Source organism: Macrotis lagotis, chromosome X, assembly GCF_037893015.1.
Source record: "Macrotis lagotis isolate mMagLag1 chromosome X, bilby.v1.9.chrom.fasta, whole genome shotgun sequence".
NCBI classification, from domain to species: Eukaryota; Metazoa; Chordata; class Mammalia; order Peramelemorphia; family Peramelidae; genus Macrotis; species Macrotis lagotis.
Window position 1 is genome coordinate 219,563,855 of NC_133666.1, and position 17,083 is coordinate 219,580,937.

At 33.5% G+C, this 17,083-nt stretch overlaps 1 protein-coding gene across 3 annotated transcripts in view; it reads right to left on the bottom strand.

The window, feature by feature from the left end:
- Positions 1-17,083, bottom strand: part of SLF1 (SMC5-SMC6 complex localization factor 1) — a 124,479-nt gene that overhangs the window by 49,942 nt on the left and 57,454 nt on the right. For 2 of the 3 annotated variants that reach the window (XM_074206879.1, XM_074206882.1), the window contains exons 3-8: positions 10,606-10,671; positions 9,501-9,614; positions 9,256-9,331; positions 6,773-7,016; positions 6,108-6,273; positions 3,296-3,442 (exon numbers count right to left, since the gene is read on the bottom strand). In XM_074206879.1, coding sequence (XP_074062980.1) covers positions 3,296-3,442; positions 6,108-6,273; positions 6,773-7,016; positions 9,256-9,331; positions 9,501-9,614 — 747 coding nt within the window. In that variant the 5' untranslated portion in view covers positions 10,606-10,671. The remainder of the gene's footprint in view (positions 1-3,295; positions 3,443-6,107; positions 6,274-6,772; positions 7,017-9,255; positions 9,332-9,500; positions 9,615-10,605; positions 10,672-17,083) is intronic. The other variant, XM_074206881.1, reaches the window with a different exon arrangement.

The following is a 17,083-nucleotide window of genomic DNA, read 5'->3' on the forward strand; positions in this document are numbered from 1 at the left end:
TCTTTGCTGTTGTTTTTTTTAGGATATGAAACTTTCTTAAAGTTAGTCACATTTAATTTCAAGGTCTAAAGTTATGTAGTATATTTACTTATTCATTTATTTATTTTTTAAATTTTTTGCAAGGCAATGGGGTAAAGTGACTTGCCAAAGTCACACAGCCAGGTAATTTGTTAAGTATCTGAGGTCAGATTGAGGGTTGGATTTGAACCCAGGTCCTTCTCTGTCACAAGGACTGGTACTCTATACACTACCTAGCTCCCCTATATTTATTTTTTGATTTTGTGAATATAAAATGGAGGCAGAATGGTACAGCAAAAAAGAGTGCTGGATTTGGAGGAAGCAAGTTTTAGAATGAATTCTGGTGTACCATCTGCTACCAAGGTCTTTGGTCAAGGCACCTGACCTCCCCAGGCCTCAGTTTTCCTATGTATAAAATGAAGATGTTGACTAGATAACCTCTGAGGTATCTTCCAGCTCTAAATTTAAGAATCTGTTAGAGTCTTACAAATACTATCATTTCATGGGAAAAGGGGGAAAATAAAAGCAATAGCCTTTTTCAAATAGTAATTACAATCTTGCCATTTTTCAGTTTTGTTTTAAAACTGTAAGTACCAAACCTTACACAACACTTTATTTTGCAAGCCCTTTATACATGTGATCACATTTGATCCTCACTATTATGTATTATTTCATTTTATGAATATTATAAATAAATTATTGTTATTTATCTCTTCATTTCATTATCATCCTCATTTTACAGATGAGGTAACTGATTCTGAGAGAAATAAAATGTATTGGCAGAGTCATATCACTGGAATCAGAGAGAAGATTCCTAATTTCTTCCTCATTCCAAGCCCAGGACTTGGCCTAATAATCCTTCTTATCTAGATCAAGTGCATTGCACTGTTGATAACATGAGAAATATGAGAAATGCAGCTTAGCCTTCATTCCCTCTCTTCTTTCCTTTCACTTTAACTATTTTCCCTCTACTCAGACACTTAGAGATTTTATATATATATATATATATATATATATATATATATATATATATATATATATACACATATATATATACACACATACATATATATGTATATATGTATGCTGAAATTATAATTAAGGGTTAATCAATATATAGAACTATGTCAAGTTATCTGACAATGGTCTAAAGAGAGCACAACAGATAAGTCTTGATACTAAGACTGACAGTTATTCTGTCTCCCCAACTGAATGGAACAAAATGTTACTTGGGAATCAACACTTAAATTACAGCTTCATGGACACTGCAATTATAATACATTCTTAGGACTTCCAAAGATGGTGACTAAAAATTTTCTACTATCTATTTCTATTATGTCAGAAAGGGATATCAAAGAATACTTTAATATGGAGCAGTTTTTTGCTCTTATCAACCATTGTAGCAAGTAAATATGTCTGATCTCTTTAGACCAAACCAATGAGATCAAAAAAGTTATTGTGGTTTGAGCTAACTAACCTCAAGTTTTCTAACAGTTTTAGGAGGGGCAATTTATTACTATTATTTAAAGGAAAAATTTCTTTCTTTAAATGAACTGTTCTAACTATGAAAGAATAATTTTGTACTGTGACCAAGTAAAACCATCAAGTAAAGCAATTAATCATTTGTTAGTGTTTAAAACTGCACCAAGACTTTTGGAACATACTGCAAAACTCAAAAGGTGATAAAGTCAATTTTTGCACAAAAACTGGAACATATTTTAACTGGAAAATAAGATACTGCACAGCAAAATGTAGAACTCAAGTTTATAAAAAGATGGAATATTGAAAACCATCTTTACATGTAACTGAAAAAATAACATTTAAATTAAGATTCCACATAAAAGTGCTTATGGCTAATTACTCTCCTGTAAATTTAAAATGGTCTTACTTTATAAAAATATTTTGGTGTTTGGTAATCAATTACCATTATGTGGAATAATTTTTACTTTTAAGAATCACATTTTACAAAAGATATTTAGTTCCAACTAAACATGAACCTCTCCGAACAAGTACTAATCTGATTTTGATAGCCAATCAAATGTGTAAATGGTAGATTTGTACATACATATGCACATATGCATTCTTGCATGAATAATATATGTATGTATGTATTATTTTTGAAAGTAAAATCTAGGTACCACAAATAAAATCTATAAAGGATTGGAAATATCAACAGTATTTACAAGATCCAGGATTCTGTTGTGGGTATTTCCTACCATGAACCCAGAGTATAATCAACCTGTTACTTGGAAGATAGTATTTGTGAATACTTGTGACCAAAAAAAAACTATCATCATCTTGTTACCAATCAGGTGAGGAGGCTCACAAAATTTTGCTGGGATCTTCCTAAGAATGGACCTTATATGTCTATTCCTGGCCTGTATTTAATTAGGAAGGATATGCTGGAGCTTTTGCTTTAAGATGTAGAGAAACCAGTGTAATTCTCATGCCACAATATAGCAAGGGAGTAGGACTTTAGAGACACAGGCACTTTAAAAATCTGGTGTTAAAATTCATGTAATGGTTTGAAAATACTTATAGAAAACTATTTCCTATCTTAATTTTTAAAAATTAAGGCATTGTGATATGGGAGATGAAGTGGTCATAGGGTTACATACTGGCCGTGTAACCATAAGCGTTAGCAGCTTCTCTCAAGCTGGACACGCTGGAAGCAGGGCTGGTCAAAGTACACTTATCCAGTATGCATGCTACCTACTTCAGTGTCTTCTCAAAACTAGCTAGCTGAAGTATTCATTAATTGTCTTCAATGTCCTAAATTAAATGCTTCACAGACATTACCTTATTAGATCCTCACAGTGATTCCAAGGGGTAGGTTATCCCCAGTTTTATAGTTGACAAAAACTGAGGAGAACAAAGACTTGCCTAGGACCACACAGTCAGCAAGTCTATGAGGCTGGATCTGAATTCAAGTCCTCTTGGCTCCAGGCCTGGCGCTGCATCTCCTACATCACAAGCTATCAAAGGTGCTTTTAACTGCACTAACCCCCAGGGCCATGAAGGGACAATTTGTGGTGGTCATGGAAGTGCCTGTATTATCACAGTATTATCACACAGATTCCTAAAGTATTTATTACAAGTTAAATGTTCACCAAATTTGCACAGATACAGCATGTATCCATATACAGAAGTATTTAAAAAGGAGAAATTTTTATAAGCCACAACAAATCTTAGGAGATCTAAGTCATATCTTGGTCACATTAGGGCAGAGCTAGAAACATCTAAGTTGATAGTGAGAACTTTCCTTATTGTTCCTTACCTCCACTCTGAAGATGTGTTTTCTTAATGCCTTTTTCAGGTCAGCAAGCTCAGAGTCAGGACTGGAATCAGTGATTTTTTGTTCATCTTTAGAATGTTCAGTTAAAAAAGAATTCCTCTGAACAGTTCCACCATTCTGAGATTCTTCCTACAAGCATGACTAAGTATTTTATTTCAGTCAATGAGAAAGATTATCTCAGTATTAATTACAGGCTATAGAATCCATGTGATTACATAACGCATCTTGTCTAAATTTTGTATATTCCTCAACATCTAACATTATTCTTTTCCTACAGTCAGTGATTAATGGATTAAGACTGAGATGAATTGAATTCCAACAGTTGTAAGAATGACTATCTTCATAGTTAAGACTGAGCCTAACTCTCTATGTTGCTACTCCTTCAAGAGATCTTACTTGGAGGTCTCACTTGTCTGGATATAACATTAAAATATGTGTGTTTATTTTTGAACGACCAGAAATGCTTCATAGTACTCTTGTACTTTTTTTTGTTCAAAAGCTTGGATACTTCTAATAGTTCTTTTGGTTTAAAAAATACAGTTATATCTTTTATAGTACAGAGTTACCTAAGTCTTCAGTAATATTATTTTAAAATTAAATATTTCTTTGATTTATTCAGAAGTACAGTAGAAATAACACTACTCGGACACCTACTGTAAAAAAGGAATATTATTCAAAGTATTTATTCTTTTTTGTTTATTATACATGCAACTCAAATCTTCAAGATTTTTAAGAATAAAGTATTTCATAATTGCCTAATTAACTGTCTTTTCTGTATTGCTAAAAAAAGGTAGCCTTACTAAGTAGAACTTGCATTAGATCCTAAATGGGTAAACTCAACATGACCAAAACTGAACTCATTAGCTTTCCTACTAAAACTGCCTTTCCAAACTTCCCTGTTACTCTCTAGGGCATTCTCATACTCTTAGTTCTTCAGGTTCCAAACCTAGGAGTCATCCTGCACTCTTCACTATCACTCACATCTCATATCTGAGATGATGCTAAGATCTGTGGATATTACTTTTGCAACATCTCAGACAAGTATTCCTTCTCTCCCCCTAAACTGCTCTCACTCCAGTGCAGGGCCTCATCACTTTACCCCTGGACTTCTAGAAGAAGCTGCTGGGGGGGAGTCTTCTGGCTCAAGTCTCTCCCCACTCAATCCACCATCAATTCAGTCACTTAACTGATTTTCCTAAAGTGCAGATTTGATCGTGTCACATCCCATTCTCTTATTCCCCACTCGAAAAACTTCTGATCACCTCCAAGATAAATATGAAATCCTCTGCTTAGTGTTCAAAGCCCTTCATAACCTAACTCCCTCCTACCTTCCCAGGCTACTGTCCTATCCTCTTTGACTCAGTGATACCAGCCTCCTTGCTGTGCTATTCCATGAACAATGGATCACATTGAGTATATAAGCCATTCTTGGTTCTAGCACTCTCTCTAGTTCTCTCCATTTCCTGGAATGCTCTGCCTCTTTATCTCTAGTTACTAGATTTTTTGGCTGTCTTCAAATCCCAGGTAAAATCCTGCCTTCTACAGGAAGCCTTTCTCAATCTCTCTCTTGATTTTCCCAATCCCTCTTCATTCTCTTAATTATTTTCTACTTATTCTATATATAGCTTGTTTGTACATATTTGTTTGTGGTCTCCCCTACTCTTTGAAAGCAGGGATCATCTTTAGCATTTTTGGGGATCTGTTCAGTGCTAAGTATAAAGAAGTCACTTAATAAATGCATACTGATTGAATAAGGAGAGTGTTCAGGATCTGCTTGATAGAAAAGTCAAGCATGGAATTGGAAATAGGAGGCAGGATTCAGAAGGTGGGCACATCCTTGTTTCTAAATGATATTTCTACAAGATAGATAGAGTTTCAGGAAGCAAAGGTAACAGTCTGAACAGTCATGGAGTTTGAAAATGAAAAGCTCAGGATGGAAATAATGAATGGGTCTGTTTATCCGGAGTGAATTATGCATTCAAGAAGTAAAGTGGAATCAATCTGGAAAGATGGGTAGGAGTTATATTATGAAGGGCCTTAAATGCCAAATAAAGGGAGGTTATATTTTTATCCTAGAAGCAAAAAAGGACCACTTAAACTTATTGAGCAAGAGAGCGAAGTTGTCAGACCTAAGCTTTAGGAGTATCATTTTGTCAGCTCTGGAGAAGATAAATTTTGAAGGGAGAGAGACTGGAGAGGTAAAGGAGACAAATCCAAGACTGCTAAAATAGTCTAGAAAAGAAGGGGGTGGGCCGCCACATGAGTGGAAAGAAGACCATGGAGGTAATATTGAATAACTGCAATCTGGACTAGATTTGGAAAGTAAATGGAAGGAAGAGTTGAAGACATTACCAAGAAGGTACACCGAGTTACTAAAAACAATGCTTTAAACATTTGAGTTTTAGAGGTTTATGGGACAATTAGAGATGAACAATAAGGGACTTTTAAGGAAAGAGAGAGAGAGAGAGAGAGAGGTAGTCAAGAGAGAAGTGGCAACCACATAAATGTAAAAAATGCAATAGCTTGGAAAGAAATTCAAAATTATATAGTTGACATTTGGACTTAGCATCAGAAATATCACATTTCACTGTCTATTTTCTGTCAGTCCTTCCTACAAAAAATAAAATGCTAACTACAAAGTAAAAAATTTACCATTTTAAAGAATTAAATTCCACATTTTTCCTCTTAAAATGTTCATTCTACTCTTAGTATATTTTTACTTTCTGAGTGATTTTGTATTTTTATATAATAAAATCCAAACCATTTAAACATATTTGCTAATTATTTTCCTTACCTCTAAAAATAGAAAATCTACTAGATACTGTACTGGATAGTAGGGAGCTTCAAAGGTGTACTCAGCTTTTTCTGCACTTAACGTTATATCCGAGGATATCACATGAGTAATTCCACTTGGTGAATTATTTGGTAGAAAAACCTGGGCCTTTCCAGAATTCAGGACTCTTAAATTAGAACAGCACAAAGTACAAAAAAAAAAGCATTTTTATTGTCATTGGTCTGAACACAAAAATAAGATACCATGAATTAAGATAAAATGAAATGAAATGTTGTAAGAATGCATAAAATATGAAAGAATGCTATGGAAACAAATTGAAGTATTAAATCAGAGGGGGAAAAACAAAGTTTTTCCATATGTAACTAGTGCTATATATTAAATCACACCTAATTATTTTTTCTACTTGATGTTAGTCAAAAGGAACTAATCTGGAACAGAACAGACAAAATCAGAGGGAAGTAAACAAAAGTTGTAAAAGTAGATTTAGTTTTACTGAAGCAATAATACAGAAAGGTATGAAATGGCTTAACCATGAAGATTAAAGAATAATATGTTATGGATCATTTGGCCAAATTAATTGGTATGGGACACAGAACTAAAACTTGGTCACAGAAAAAATATTTTTTTTCATTTATTACTTTAACTTTTAAGAAGTTACAACCTACCTTGTAAGAGAATCTCTTCCGTTACTACCTTCTTTAACCAAGAGGACCACTTTCCATCTGTGGAAGGCCCCTGGAGCACCAGTGCTTGTCAGTTCTTTGCGCCATCTTGTAGGTGCAGATTGCATTTGAGGTGAATAATGGGAGTCTTTTTCAATTTTATATCCCCATTCATAAGTTGTTTCATCAAGCCATCTGCCACTTTCGGCACTATCAATTATGTAGTCCTTAGTTAGTACCCACTTTCCTAGAAAGCAAATGAACTGTCAGCCACAAAAGAATTTTGGTAGAGATGAATGGTAATCAACTGAAGATCAAAAATAAAATTAACATCAACCTTTTTCATGCAAATGCAACATTAGAACCTTAAGTAACATTTCCACCATTTTCTCTCACTGTTCATTTTCTAAATATTAACACTAGGAACACTTTAATATCATTAAACATTTTGTTTAAGCTTTTTTGTGATAGAGAATTATAATTCTACATTTTCTCAAATAAAAGTTAAATTGAAGGCTTCAAAAACTAAAACAAAATGTAGTATTCATTGAATACTCCTTACTCAGTATTTCAGTCCAAATTTCCATTCTTCTCAACTGTGTTAATGAACCTCTTATTTCTTGCATTATTATACTATTAATAACAATTAAGCACATGAATCACATTGGTTGAATTAAGAAATGTGATATTTTAAGACTATATTTTAAAAAGAATAGATGCTCAGGTAAAAAATTTAAACATTTATTGATATGCAACTTCGAAAATAAAGATTTTCTAATTTTTTCATTAAAGTTCTCCTTGAACAAAAGCTGAATTTTATAACTAAAAATATGTTCCTTTGTAATCAATGAACCATGGACAATCCTGTGACATTCATTGTACAGAAAATTCAAGCTAAACTACACAGGAACAAGTTTCATCTGTAAAAAGGGGACTGAGATTTGTGGTCTTTTGAGAATAAATATTATAAGAAGCGGGTGAAACATATGTATACCCTAATACAGGGAATTTCATGATATCCTACTATGAACAAATGCAACAAATTTTAGAATAAAATTTTTAAAAATGCTTGACTATAGCTGAATGTTAATAAAAATAGGTTATAAATACCATTAATATTATTTTTAAAATTATATATACATTATTCTTTGTTCAAAATCACTTCAGTATTCAAGTCCAGGTCCAATAAAATTTTTCTAAAAATGTCTACTGAAGCCACAATTCAATTACTCTAACATTTGTGTAAACAACACCAAACAAATAGCCAGGAGAAAAATGGCAGGGAACAGGTGAAGGAAAGCATGAACATAGTGCTTGCTTAAGACGCAGAGCAGCTTCTGTAAACCACTAGCAACATTTCTTCTTGCCCAACAGTAAGAACAGTATATAGAGGAAGCAGACCAGGACAGATCATGTTCTCCAGCTGTGAGAAAAAACAATATAAAACTACACTTAAAATCTCCACCATTTCTCTAGAGAAAGAGAAACATCTCTGAAAATGAGACACTTCCAAGGAGAGGTCTCAAAGGATAGCCTTCAATCCATTCATAATCCATAACTTCTCACCTAAAATCTCAGGAAAAAAATGAACAAACAAGGAAAGCTATAATACAAATTCTCAGAAAAAATAAAAACAACTAAAACTTGCCTAACAATAAAAAGATCAAAATGTTGAAATGATAATTTCTTCAGCACAAAGGATTCACTGGACAAATTATTTCAAAAAATCTAATGAATTAATAGCAAGAAAAAAAATATATATATATATATAAAAGAAACAGTGAAGGACCAAATAGAATAATATTCATAGCAAAGAAATCAATAAAACATTCAAACTCAACAAACAAAAGCATGGGAAAAGATTGCAACAAACAAATTGCAAAGCAACAAAGTGTCTGTAGAAACTACAGAACACAGGAAATGAGTGCAGTTTGAAAAAAGATGAATGAATACTGAAAAAGTTTTAAAAACTTAAATTTCAGATAGTAAGATAACAAAAACCAAGTGAAATAAGCAGGATAAAGCAACAAATTTGGAAGAGAGATGTTATAAACAAAGAATAAATGAAATGTTAGAAATTAGGGGAAATGAATTTAAATATAATGATCAAAAAAATAATTCCAGAATTTTGCAGAATACTCACATCTATAAATATGACAGAACCATTATCTTCCATGATTCCTTCTCCCTGCTAAGGGTTTAAACTAGATTTTCTCTGAAAGGCTATAGAATAATCCCCATGACTTGACTGGCTCAAGGTTAAGCTGTACTTCCTTTGATGAAGCTTTCTGGTGGCATAAGTTCCTACTGATGTAGTTATACTATCACATAAAGAGATTAAAAAGTCCTTGCCATTTGTAATTGGATCCTGGATGTCCCAAGACTACAAGAGTCACATTTAGGTGAATGATCATTTTTGAAGATTAAAATTCATAATAAATTGTTTTCTCTATATTTTCATTTAACTATTTTAAAAAGTTTATTACCTGCTGCACAAGCTGCTAAATACTTTTCACTTTTACAAGGATGCTTTGCTATGAGATGTGTGCAATTTCTGTATTGCTAAAAAACAAACAAAAAATATTACTTGAGACTCCTTTTGTAAGGCTTCATAGTAAATCATTTACAATGTGCTACATTTATTTTATTATTAAACAGGTACTTATTTTGCTACATTTCACTCATTTCTTGAACTTAATATTTTAAAAGCAAAAATGTGGTTTCTACCTACCTTACTCTTAATAAAAGTACAATCTAGTTTTAAAAGCAGTTTGGTTAGATCTTCTTTCTCTTTGTCTCTAAATCCTGTTATCTGGATTTTGGGCCTCTGGGTGGAATCTTCCATCTATACATGCATACAGAAATAAAAATATATTAAGGAAGTATCAAAAGTCACCACTTTTCCTACTTATATTAATTAGTAAATATTAGTGATCCCAGATCCATCAACAACTATTTTGGAATCACCTATAGAATGTAAGTTGTTTAAAGGCAGAGATTTTTATTAGCACAATGTGTGGTACTTTGTAAGTTCTCAACAAATGTTTATTGAGTGTGATACTCCAACATAGGGGCAGCTATAGGGTTCCATGGGGCACTGACTTCCTGACCTAGAATCAGAAAGACTCCTAAATTCAAATCTGACCTCAGATACTTAGTAGCTGTATGATCCTGGACAAGTCACTTAACCCTATTTGTCTCAGTTTCCTCACCTGTAAAATGAGCTAGAGAAGAAAATAGTAAACCACTCTAGTATCTCTGCCAAAAAATGACTGGAAAATAACAACAATTACAAAAATAACAACAACAAATACTCCAATAGAAGACGCAATTTTGTATGGGTTTCAAAAGTTGTTCGGGTGTTTCAGTTGCATTCAAATATTTGTGGCCCCAATTTGGGATTTTTCTTGCAAATACACTGGAGGGGTTTGTATTTCCTTCTTCAGTTAATATTACAGATGAGGAAACTGAGGCAAAAGGATTAAGTGCCTTGTCCAAGGATTACATAGATAGTAAAATGTGTGAGGCCAAATTGGAAAACAGGTCACCTAAATGAAGACCATTTACAAAAACCTGACAAAAGTGAAGGAATATTCTTATGATTTAAATACAACTTTTGGGGAAAAAGCTAACACCTTTATAAACTTTAACTTTATGAAATACTAAGTATCTAGAGTACTTATTTTTTGCTAAAAATTCTTAGAGAAAATACATACATGTTATCACATATATGCATCTAAATAAACTCAAAACAATTTAGTGTATAAATTTATACAAATAGTTTACACATTTATGTATAAATATAATAGGTAAAGGTGCTATTCCCTTTCATTTACCTTTGCCAAAACTTTATTTCTTCCTCCTCAAATGGTCAGTATAATTGTAAGGCTTCCATCCTTAATCTGTGTTTGCAGAAAGACAGATAACAATACAGGTAATGCAAACACTTTTTTTTCCAGTGACAGGCTAAGTAATAACAAGAAAGGGCAATATATTTTTAATAGTGATGAAAAAGAATTGCATTTTTTTATTTGCTTAAGTTTCCACTATTAATAAAATTACTAATAGTATCTATTACCAGAGGGCTGTATTAGGATTTAACTGAAATAGACTATGCAATAACTTTAATGAAAATAAAACGAGCTTTTAAAACAACATCTAAGCCTAATATAACTAAACAATGAAAGTTATTCCCTTATAAAATTTTAAAGATTTTTACTTTTCATATATTAAAAAGTGATATTGATATCATTTGATTTTCAAATTTCTATTTGGATAATTTCCAAATATCTACCTACTCCTCCCTCTCTTTCACTGAGAACCATTCTAATGAAAAAAGAGAAAGCAAAACTAATTATTAGCACACCAATTATGTATCCGCATCTACAAACATATATACATACATACATACACACAAACATATCCATATTTTAAACTTAGATAAAGAAGGGAATGAGGGAGCTAGCTGCTCCCTGTTTCCTTATTAGTATTATATGGTGCATTTGGACTAGACAGCTTGAGGTTTCTTCTAGCATTTCAACCATGATCTTTTTAATTACAAAGCAATATGCTTATTTTGCTACATTTTATGAGAATAATCTAGGCCCCTAAGGAAGATATCCATGATGAGGGCAATAATAAGTCTTTTCTAAGTGATATTCCACAGGAGATCCCATATCACTATCATCATATAACTGACTGAAAGATGATGAGAACACAAGATTTCATTATGCTTGCTTGTTGAATATAAAAAATAATATGATTGGGAAAAATTATTTGATTGAGCAAAACAATGCCTCAGAAGGTTATTTCCAGAACAAGCTATCTCTTATACAAAATTATGCAACATAACCCGTAAGTCAGGAAAGAGCTGATCTTGGATGATCCTATGGATACTGATATCAAGTGAAGCATTACACAGGGAGGGATATTCTTACTGATTAGATTCAAAATTGTCATGGAAAAAGATATAATAAGAAAATTTAAGTTGAAGAAGTACTCTCAAAAGATAGTGAAGTCTTTTTTTGGGGGGGAGGTTGTGTTTCTTTTTGACTAACTTTTCCAATTATATATATAGTTTTCAACATTCTCTTCTGTAAAGTTTTCTCCCTCATCCTTCCCTCTCTTGCTCTAAGCTGACAAAGTAATCTGATATAGGTTATACATGTACAATCATTTCTCATATTTCCATATTAGTCATGCTGTGAAAGAAGAATCAGAACAAAAGGGAAAAACAATGAGAAAGAGAAAAAGAACAAATTTTCAAAAGAGAAAATAGTATACTCTGATCTGTATTCAGACACCACAGTTCTTTCTCTGAATGTAGATGGCATTTTCCATCACAAGTATTTTAAAACTGTCTCTGAACACTATTGCTAAGAACAGCTAAGTCTATCATAGATGATCAACACACAATGTTGCGGTTTCTATATACAATGTTCTGATTCTGCTCACTTCACTAATGTTTCCCTGTTTTTCTGCCTGCTCATTATTTCTTGTAGAACCATAATATTACATTCATAAGCCATAATTTGTCAGTCATTTCCCAACTTATGGGCATTCCCTCAAATTTCAATTCTTTACCACTAAAAAAAAGAGTTGCTATTAATATTTTTTGCACAATTGGCTCCTTTTCCCCTTTTTTGTGATCTCTTTGAGATACAGACCCAGCTGTACTGGTTCAAAGGGTATGCACAGTCCTATAGCTATTTGTCAGAGTTTCAAACTGCTCTCCAGAATGGTTAAATCAGTTCCCTACTTTATCAACAGTGTATTTAGTGTCCCAGTTTCACCACATCCCCTTCAATATTGATCACTTACCTTTCTGTCATATTAGTCCATCTGATAGATGTGTGATGGTATTTCTGAGTTGTTTTAATTTGTATTTCTCCAATTAATACTGATTTAAAGCATTTTTCATGACTATAGATACTTTTAATTTCTTTATCTGAAAACTGTCTATTCATGTCTTTGAGGAATGACTTGTACTCTTATAAATATGACTTAATTCTCTATATATTTTAGAAATTAAGTTTTTATCAGAAACACTTACTGTAAAAATTGTTTCCAATATTTGCTTTCTTTCTAATATTGATTGTATTGGCTTTCTTTGTGCAAAAACTTTTCAATTTAATGTAACCAAATGTATCCATTTTGTATTTCATAATGTTCTCATGTCTGGTTGGCCATAAATTCTTCTCCTCTCAATAGATATGACAATGAAAAGACTTGATGTTCTTCTAATTTGCTTATGGTATCACCCTTTATGTCTAAATGACATACCCATTTTTTCCTTAGTTATCTTGGTATAGGTTGTAAGAAGTTGGCTATGCCTAATTTGTGCCATACTATTTTCCAGTTTTCTCAGCAGTTTTTGTTAAATAGTAAGTTTCTTATCCAAGGAGATTAGAAGACTTTGGGAATATCAAATAGTACATTATTATAGTTATTTACAACTGTGTCTTGTGAATTTAACTTATTTTACTGATCCAGCACTTCACTTCTTAGTGCCAGTTTGGATAATTTTGCTTTATAATACGGTTTTAGATCTGATAAAGCTAGGATACCTTCCTTTGCATTTAAAACAAAAATAATTTCCTTGATAGTCTTGATATTTTGTTCTTCCAGATAAATTTTGATATTATTTTTTAGCTCTTAAAATAGTATTTTGTAGTTTGATTGGGTTGGCACTGAATAATTAAATTTAGATAAAGTTGTCATTTTTATTGTATTACCTTGGCCCACCTGTAAGCACCTGATATTTTTCCAACTGTTTACATCTAACTTCATATGAAAAGTGTTTTGTACTTACATTCATATAGTTCCTGGGTTTGTCTTTACAGGTAGAGTCTCAAATATTTTATACTGTTCAGAGGTATTTTGAATGGAATTTATCTCCTGCTACTGGGCTTTCTTGGTAATATATAGAAATGCTGATGATTTATATGGGTTTATTTTACATCCTCCTGCAACTTTGCTAAAGTAATTTTTAGTTGATACCCATCATTATCATCTGGAAAGAGTGATAGTTTTGTGTCCTCATTGCCTACTCTAATTCTTTTTCTTTTCTTATTGTTAAAGTTTATATTTCAGATTCCTTTGTAGATTGACAGTGTGCTAATTGCATCAAGCCCTCAAACACTAAAAAGCTTCTAATACACAACATTCCAAAGAGTCTGGTTTAAATACTGAAGAAATAAGCACAACAGGAACACCCTTAGCCTACCATGTTCTCCAGAAAGATGGCACATATGATATAGCACTGAGCCTTGAGTCAGGAAGACCTGAGTTCAAATCCAGCCTCAGACACTTACTAGCTATGTGACACCAAGCAAATCACTTAATTTGTTTGCCTCAGTTTTTTCAACTGCAAAATGAGGATAAGTTGTTGGGAGGATGAATTAAAATAATATTTGTAAAATACTAGGCACTTCAATGTTTATTCCCTCTCTAACAGGGCAGATGGCATAGTGGATCACTGGCCTTAGAATCAAGAGGATGTAAATTCAAATCCAGTCTCAGATACTTGCCACTTTCTAGCTGTGTGACCTTAGGCAAACCACTTAAACCCAAATGCCTCCCATCCAGGACCATCTCTAGTCATATTTGGACCTGGATCCAGTTGGCTCTGGAGGAGAAAGGTGAGGTTGGTTACTTAACACAACATCCCCTCACTCAAATCCAACTCACGTGTTTGTCATGGTATCACCTCCCTTGATGTCATGGTCTTCTTTGAGAATGAACAGCAAAAATCATTCCCTCTCTAAATATATTCAAAATAATGCTAGGCTAATAGTTAGACCCGAGTCTTTGGTTCCACCTAAATAGAAAAACTTATCAGTATTAAATCAGAGTCCAAGTCTGAAATCCTTTATTAACATCCTTTCCGAGGGCAGCTAAGTGGCACAGTAGATAGAGCACCAACTCTTGGAGTCAGGAGGACCTGAGTTCAAATCCAGCCTCAGACACTTAATAATTGCTTAGCTGTGTGGCCTCGGGCAAGTCACTTAACCCCATTGCCTTAAATAAATAAATATGTAAACAACAACAACAACAACAACAACAACAAAATACTTTCCAAAGTCTAACCCATCCTTAAATTCAATATTCTAGAATTTTTTTTTTCCAGAAGAAAAGAGAATCAACCAAGGAGAACAGATAAATCTGCTTTACACAGAGGTCCTACTCTATCAGATCTTGACTAGATTATGTTAAGAACAAGACTAAGAGAAAGAAATCAGTGATTAATTCCATTGTTAGAAGTATCTCTTAGAGGCAATCCCAAGGAATCAAGGGCTCTTTCTAGGCAAACACCAGAGCAAAGCCCAGGGGAGCAGTATCTACAACTCTCCCCAGATCAAATCATCTAGAAAGAACTGAAAACTTCAAATCCCCAGAACTAACTCTAAAAAATAACAGTGTGGGGAAAAACTTAAAAGTTTAATACAATGCCGAAACCCTAATACATTGCCTGGTCAGAGTCCAATTTTAATGTAAATTTCCATATGACAATGAAGTCAAAATAGCTACAAACAAAGCCTCCTAGAAAAATATGAATTGGACTAAACTCTAACAAGAATTCCAGGAAGAGATCAAAAATTATTTTCAAAATCAAATATGAGTGTTAGAGGAAAAATTAGGTAAAGAAATGGGAAAAAGAGACAATTCTGAAAAGACAATTACCAGAGAGGTTAATAAAAAAAAAAAATATTGAAGAAAATAATACTTTAAAAAACAAAACTAGTCAAATGGAAAAAAGAGGTACAAAACTTCATTGATGAAAATAACTCATTTAAAAACCAGAATTGACCAAATGAGAAAAGAAATATAAAAACTCACTGAAAAAAATAATTCCTTAAAAATTACAAATGGTCAAATTGGAAGCTAATAATTCACTGAGATGTTAAAAAACCCATTAAAATAAAAAGAATGAAAAATTAGAAGAAAATGTGAAACATCTCATCATAAAAACGACTGACCTGGAAAAATAAGAGTAAGGAGACATAATTTAAGAATGACTGGACTATTCCAAATACCTTTAAATAATGACTCTAACTAAATTCTAGAGTGGCAGAACCCAGAAAAAGACTAAATGAAACTATTTTCTAGACTGAATGAAACAACTTTCTAGCCTAAGACAACTTGGAAATTCCACTGGAAGGGTCTGTTAAACCAGAGTTAGGAAGGGCCTGCAGCACAGCCTTGTCAGCAATAGAGCCAACCAGCTTCAGTCATCTAGGATCAGATCGGGGCCTGGGTCAATGGCAGTGGTGATGGTTTTCAGACCTCTAAGCCCAAGAATTGGCAAGAACAATTTGGAAACTGAGTAGGAAAACTCTGCTGCACCAGAATGAAGTGGAGACCTATCCAGTGCAGGTCACAGCAAAGACCCAGCTTCTGGGAAGCAGGAGAAGGTCTAGGAACCACCCACCATGCAGCTGCTTCCAGATCGCTCAGTGCATGGACAGTAAGGAGGTCAGGGGACCCCTGTAAAGGTCTCTTTGCTCTCCCTGAAGCAGGACTCTGTTGCTTTTTCCATTCTCAGATCTAAGTCATAGTCTGGGCTACCATATTACCATAGAGGAAGAGGGACTCTCCTCACAGCTTCAGAGTAGAGCCAATTGCCTGTGATCATCCAGAGACCATAACACAGGCCAGGAGAGCAATCAGAGCCTCTCATAAGACCTTGAAGGAATTGAGGTCACTTGGGGGTGCCCTGAAAACAGCTGCAAAACCGCTCAAAAGCTTGGGACAGTGCAGAGCCCCAACTTTACAAGGAGTTAAAATCAAGTTATAGGCTGGGGAAATGGGCAAACAACAGAAGAAAAAAATCTGAACATAACTTTGGTCCCGTGGAGGATCAAATAACATAACTGGAAGATAACAAGGTCAAAGCTTCTGCATCCAAAGCCTCCAAGAAAAATAGAAATTGGTTTAAGGCTATGGAAGAGCTCAAAAAAGATTTTGAAAATCAAGTCAGGGAGGTAGAGCAAAAATTGAGAAGAGAAATGAAAGCAATGTGGAAAAATCATGAAAACCAAGTTAGCAGCTTGGTGAAAGAATTACCAAAAATACTGAAAAAAAAAACCCCAGTGTGAGTCAAATAGAAAAGCAGTCCCAAAGGTCAATGAAAAGGTCTTAAAAAGCAGAAGTGACCAGATGGAAAAGGAGATAAAAAATCTCTCTGAAGAAAATTACTTCAATGTAAAGATAAATAGACTGCCTTCTGTGTATGGGTAGGGGGGGAGAAAAGCAATATTAGGGGGAAAATTGTAAAATCCAAAAATAAATAAATATTTTTTTTTAAAAAGAAAA